This window comes from Diaphorina citri, unplaced genomic scaffold (assembly GCF_000475195.1).
Source record: "Diaphorina citri unplaced genomic scaffold, Diaci psyllid genome assembly version 1.1 scaffold2001, whole genome shotgun sequence".
NCBI classification, from domain to species: Eukaryota; Metazoa; Arthropoda; class Insecta; order Hemiptera; family Psyllidae; genus Diaphorina; species Diaphorina citri.
The window spans coordinates 51,480-57,902 of record NW_007379427.1 but is presented as its reverse complement, the minus strand read 5'-3'; the positions used below and the strand labels follow the sequence as shown (position 1 = coordinate 57,902).

The 6,423-nt window shown below is 43.0% G+C and overlaps 1 protein-coding gene across 1 annotated transcript; it reads left to right on the top strand.

The window, feature by feature from the left end:
* Window positions 1-895: 895 nt before the first annotated feature.
* On the top strand, window positions 896-3,889 carry LOC103517895. The gene is made up of 4 exons (XM_008482943.1): window positions 896-917; window positions 1,202-1,416; window positions 1,943-2,191; window positions 3,713-3,889. Exons 1-4 carry the CDS (start codon window positions 896-898, stop codon window positions 3,887-3,889), a joined length of 663 nt encoding a protein of 220 aa, XP_008481165.1.
* Window positions 3,890-6,423: the final 2,534 nt, after the last annotated feature.

Sequence of the window (6,423 nt, the reverse complement as noted above, 5' to 3'; positions counted from 1 at the left end):
TTGATGCCAGGAGTGGTACCTATTTGGGTATTAAAATTTAACACTCTGTCCTTAGCAGAATAACTTCACCTCTGTACAGTTCATCGGATACAAGGAAGCATGAATAAAACAATGAAATAGGAATACACTATTGTTTATACTGTCTTAGTTCAAATGGAACTGAAAATTATTATATATATTATTATTTACTTATTGTTTGGATAGGTATTTTTAGGGTATGGTTTTTGATGCCAGGAGTGGTACCTATTTGGGTATTAAAATTTAACACTCTGTCCTTAGCAGAATAACTTCACCTCTGTACAGTTCATCAACTTACCTTGGTGGGTTGTTTGTCTTCTTTAAATTTCTTCCTCTCTATCTTGCCTCCTTTTTCTCCTTCTAAATTTGTCATGGTGTAAAATCAGACTGTCTGAAAAGTCAAACATAAATTAGGTAAGTTGGTAATTCATTATCACTATTTACTTACTATAGAGGTATAAATGGTAATTTAGATCTTGAATTCTAACAAAGGATAAAATATCACCCAATAAGCTGGAATTCCAGAATCTTTAATATGCTAGTAACAATGCTGCAGGCATTTGTCTGAACTTTTGTAAAAGGTTCTTTTGCAAATTTCTAACGAAGGATAAAACATCACCCAATAAGCTGGAATTCCAGAATCTTTAATATGCTAGTAACAATGCTGCAGGCATTTGTCTGAACTTTTGTAAAAGGTTCTTTTGTTGACTGGGTCAGGGTCTACCCAATTTAAGCACAAATCTTGAACCGAGATTTCATTGATACCAAAGTAACAGGGAAAAGCTACGACAAATAGAACGTGTGTGGCGAGGAAAGGCACGAAGACTTAAGCCGGAAGCTTTTTGCTCCACACACATTCTGACTGTTTGACAGACCTATGTCTGTCAGACAGTGTGAGCGTGAGTGGTCGGAAGAACACAAATGCTTGTCAGGCAAAATGTCTTTGGTTAAAATTTGATTCTTGGGTTAGAATCAAATGAACATTCATTTCCTACATTTGGATCGATAAGGTCTCAGATTTTTGAGTTTGGAGGCAAATAGACGGCCACATTGGGATCAGATAATCAAGGTTAGTGAGGAGGCCTAATCCTTAGAACCGCAAGAACTGGAGAACCTCGATCACTGAAAACCTTAGCAGTTGTACAGTGACGCTAAACCCCTCAAAAATCTCTTCCCCCGGCAGGTAAACTTTTGGAAGCTCTGAAGCGTCTGATGAACTCCCTGCCGAGTCTACGTCGCTTGGAACTGGTAGATCTCATGTTGGACTCATTCGAAGCCATCCACCTTCTGGATGATGTGTGCTTCAATCAATGTACCACTATGACCCACCTTACCATTATTAATGCTACCAAGTACATCTGTCCCCTCCTGCATCTCACCACGTTTGTCAATTTAAAAGTAAGAGAAAGTTGTCAACTTGAAAGTAAGAGAAAAGTCGTATTTTCCTTTCGGAATTTCCTCTCTTCTGAAGTTCGTTTTCCCACTTCTGAAGCTAATTTTCCCCTCTTCTGAAGGTAGTTTTACATCTCCTGAAGTGCGTTTTCCTTCTTTTGGTGTAATAGAGCATGAATAATATTTTGACATTTTGGTGTAATAGAACATGTATACCATAGGAAATCCAAAATGGCGCACCATCGGAATCGTTTCCGTTCACACATATACAGTCGACGCCGTCGATCGAAGGTCTGTTTCGACAACATAGATTCACCTCTCTTCACCTCGTCGATCGACGGCGTCGACTATGTGTGTGTCGAATATTTTGTACCAAATACATAAGACCTTGTTTAGACTGCGGGAGTAAAGGCACTTTTCAGTCTCATTCTGGCAGTATAAACAGGGTATATTCTATTCTATGTGTGGACACAGCGTCTCGACTATGTGTGGAACTGTGGACACACCTTAACCCGTTCACGTCTTGACACAGGTACTCGTCGTGAGTCCGCAGAACATCGGTGATGACGTCATCAAAGCTCTGGCGGACTCGAACCTCGCTCATCTGCACATCGTACAGAATCGGTACACTCCGGTAGATGTCGTGGCTGTCGCTAAGTCCGCGTGGAAGCGATGCAAGTTTCGCGTTCATTTGGGCGTCAGCACGAGACGCGAGAAGACGCTGCTTATCCAGGAGGGAGCGAGGGTGTCCAGCGTCATTTACGCGTCGCCTCAAATTAAGGTAAATTAATTTCTTCAGCTGTATCCACACTGCCTCGACAACATCGATTCACCTTGTCGGTCGACTGAAGTAGAATTAGAAATACGTGCACAAAAGGCGTGTGACGTCACAGTTTATTAACACTTTGAGTGCAATGTAAGTGAGGCCTGAGTACATGACTGACACAGACACAACATAGTTCGAAATTATATAGCGGCCATTCACTATCAGCTAGACCTGACAGGTACGCTTGTTAGGCCAGCCACTCACCATCAGGTGTACCTGTCAAGTCTACCTGATAGTGAGTGAATGGCCTTAAGTCTAATTGAAAGTGAATGACCGGCCTATCTCTTTTGGACACTCAAAGTGTAAACTTGGATGATTGGTAGAGGTTTTTACTGCATAACTGCCAAGGTCTTTAGTTCCAGCCTAGTTAGCGTGGTTGGTAGCGCGTCTGGCTTGTAAGCGCTAAACCACGGGTTGGATTCTCGCCTGGGGCGTATTTTATCCTGAACGGGTAGTGTTCGTTCTCGGAACGGTTGGCTTTCTCCTACCGTGTCTTCCTGTTCGATTTCGGGACGATAAGACCTTAGCAGGCTTGTCGATCGACTGAAGTCGACTATGTGTGAACAGAGCTTAAGGGTCAACACAGAACCTGTTTGGTATAAATTTTTTATCCGTCTAGAAAAAGGTATCAAATGCCTGTTTTCTGGGTTTTTGGGCTACCTATTTGGTATCTACGAAAACTTTGATTTAGATTAAAAACTTCATTTACGTTGAGAATTGAAGAGTTGATAAGATGATCTCCGAAATGTATCTTCTTGCTTCTTCTATGTACATCTAGAGAAAACCGGATACATTTATAAATTTTGATTTCGTTCGAAATGTTGAAGGTCTCTTGTGACGTTAGGAACCCAAGCAGAGTTTTGACATTGAGATTTGTAAATACCTACAAGCACAAAACACCACTAGAAATAGAAATACGTACACAAAAAGCGTGTGACGTCACAGCTTATTAACACTTTGAGTGCAACGTAAGTGAGGCCTGAGTACATGACTGACACAACATAGTTCGAAATTATATGGCGGCCATTCACTATCAGCTAGACCTGACAGGTACGCTTGTTAGGCCAGCCACTCACCGTCAGGTGTACCTGTCAAGTCTACGTGATAGTGTGTGAATGGCCTTAAGTCTAATTGAAAGTGAATGACCGGCCTATCTCTTTTGGTTGGACACTCAAAGTGTAAACTTGGATGATTGGTAGAGGTTTTTACTGCATAACCGCCAAGGTCTTTAGTGCCAGCCTAGTTAGCTTGGTGGGTAGCGCGTCTGGCTTGTAAGCGCTAAACCACGGGTTGGATTCCCGCCTGGGGCGTATTTTAACCTGAACGGGTAGTGTTCGTTCTCGGAACGGTTGGCTTTCTCCTACCGTGTCTTCCTGTTCGATTTCGGGACGATAAGACCTTAGCAGCTACAGTTCCCTCTATCAAACCTCTTTTAAGAAGGTGTTTAGTGACTAACGAGGTTGTATCTCCCATCAGTTACAGGCAGACACCATTTCCCGAGTCATAGAGCTCTACAAGGATACCCTGAGAGTGTACGGACACACCTGTCTACCCCGCTATCATCAGGCCAAGTCTTTCCATGATAGGATGGACTCGTGGCTTCTTCTAATGTGTCGACAATCTCCCAACTTGGAAACCTTGGTGAGTGGTTAGGGGGTTCTTTCTATCAGGGTTCGATTCCTGACAGGATTAATAAATTACACCAGGGGTTCTCAAACTTTTTGGGCCGCGGTGCCCTAAATGACCGTTCAAAGTTGTGCGGTGCCCCTACAATGCCTACGCCGAGACAATCATCGACCATCACAGGAAAATACTCTTGCCTCGCCGAGACAATCATCGACCATCACAGGAAAATACTCTTGCCTCGCCGAGACAATCATCGACCATCACAGGAAAATACTCTTGCCTCGCCGAGACAATCATCGACCATCACAGGAAAATACTCTTGCCTCGCCGAGACAATCATCGACCATCACAGGAAAATACTCTTGCCTCGCCGAGACAATCATCGACCATCACAGGAAAATACTCTTGCCTCGCCGAGACAATCATCGACCATCACAGGAAAATACTCTTGCCTCGCCGAGACAATCATCGACCATCACAGGAAAATACTCTTGCCTCGCCGAGACAATCATCGACCATCACAGGAAAATACTCTTGCCTCGCCGAGACAATCATCGACCATCACAGGAAAATACTCTTGCCTCGCCGAGACAATCATCGACCATCACAGGAAAATACTCTTGCCTCGCCGAGACAATCATCGACCATCACAGGAAAATACTCTTGCCTCGCCGAGACAATCATCGACCATCACAGGAAAATACTCTTGCCTCGCCGAGACCATCATCGACCATCACAGAGAAATACTCTTGCCTCGCCGAGACCATCATCGACCATCACAGAGAAATACTCTTGCCTCGCCGAGACCATCATCGACCATCACAGAGAAATACTCTTGCCTCGCCGAGACCATCATCGACCATCACAGAGAAATACTCTTGCCTCGCCGAGACCATCATCGACCATCACAGAGAAATACTCTTGCCTCGCCGAGACCATCATCGACCATCACAGGAAAATACTCTTGCCTCGCCGAGACCATCAACGACCATCACAGGAAAATACTCTTGCCTCGCCGAGACAATCATCGACCATCACAGGAAAATACTCTTGCCTCGCCGAGACAATCATCGACCATCACAGAAAAATACTCTTGCCTCGCCGAGACCATCATCGACCATCACAGAAAAATACTCTTGATTTTCTGCGAAGGTCTCGGTACTATGGTCAAGGCTCCGTTGAGGACACGTGTATTCATTAGTATGGTTTGTTTATTTTCTCTTGTTTGTTTAGACGTGCAACACGGACCCTAAGCATATTTGCAGTTGGCCCCGGTCCAACGCAATGTTTCGTAGTATGCCGTTTCTCTGTTCCGTTGTCACTAAGGTCTGCCATCTCCCACAAGTGGTATGGGTGCAATCATGTTCCGCAGTTTTGTGTGATAAGCCGCTACCAGAGTTTTCCCGGAACAGGGAGTTTCCCGGCTCACTTGGCTCAGGGATTTTCCCGGCTTCAATCGATATCCTCAGGTAATAATAATATACGACTGTGATAAAAGCACTAGGTGTAGGTAATATTTCCATAGAGTTATCACTGTGTACCTAGGGTGGCTCAGGGATTTTCCCGGCTTCAATCGATATCCTCAGGTAATAATAATATACGACTGTGATAAAAGCACTAGGTGTAGGTAATATTTGAGTTATGACTGTGTACCTATTTATAAAATTATAAATGCTGCATTGGTGTGTGCTTTTTTTACGAGAAATAGGGTAAGTGTACCATTTATTCGCCCACCTAAGAAACGTAGAGGATAAAACATCACCCAATAAGCTGGAATTCCAGAATCTTTAATATGCTAGTAACAATGCTGCAGGCATTTGTCTGAACTTTTGTAAAAGGTTCTTTTGTTGACTGGGTCAGGGTCTACCCAATTTAAGCACAAATCTTGAACCGAGATTTCATTGATACCAAAGTAACAGGGAAAAGCTACATCTAGGTTATTACATAGGATCTTACCTCTGTATCCTTTTGATTGATTTTACAACTCCATCACGAGGCTGAGTGTACCCCGAAATCCAAGCATAGAGCCGAAAAACTTCAATCCCGCCGGGAATTGAACCCGGGACCAAGTGACATCCAGACTGCAGATTTTTATCTAAGTTACTTACTTTCCAGGAATATCCTTGTCTCTAACGGGTTTACTCCGATCATCTGATTTTCTCCTTGAGAAGGCATCTCTCTTGTTTCCATATGGACCTCCACCATATACCTGGAAATACAAACACCATAATTTAAAGGTAGAAACACACTACCATCACATCACGTTACGTCACGTAGTCATGGCGAGTCAGAAAGATGTAGTTCAAAGTTTTCCCATAATATTATAAATTGTTTCGTACTACATATTATACTTATTCTTAGACCTAATGTTAAAGATCCCATAATATTATAAATTGTTTCGTACTACATATTATACTTATTCTTAGACCTAATGTTAAAGAAAGACCATATACCTGGAAATACAAACACCATAATTTAAAGGTAGAAACACACTACCATCACATCACGTTACGTCACGTAGTTATGGCGAGTCAGAAAGATGTAGTTCAAAGTTTTCCCAT

Bases quoted from the DNA above. Each gene is read 5' to 3' on its own strand.
- LOC103517895 (XM_008482943.1), top strand. From the start codon at position 896: ATGTCTGTCAGACAGTGTGAGC. The intron at 918-1,201 runs GTGAGTGGTCGG...TTCCCCCGGCAG, and splicing joins GTCTGTCAGACAGTGTGAGC to GTAAACTTTTGGAAGCTCTG. The intron at 2,192-3,712 runs GTAAATTAATTT...ATCTCCCATCAG, and splicing joins ACGCGTCGCCTCAAATTAAG to TTACAGGCAGACACCATTTC.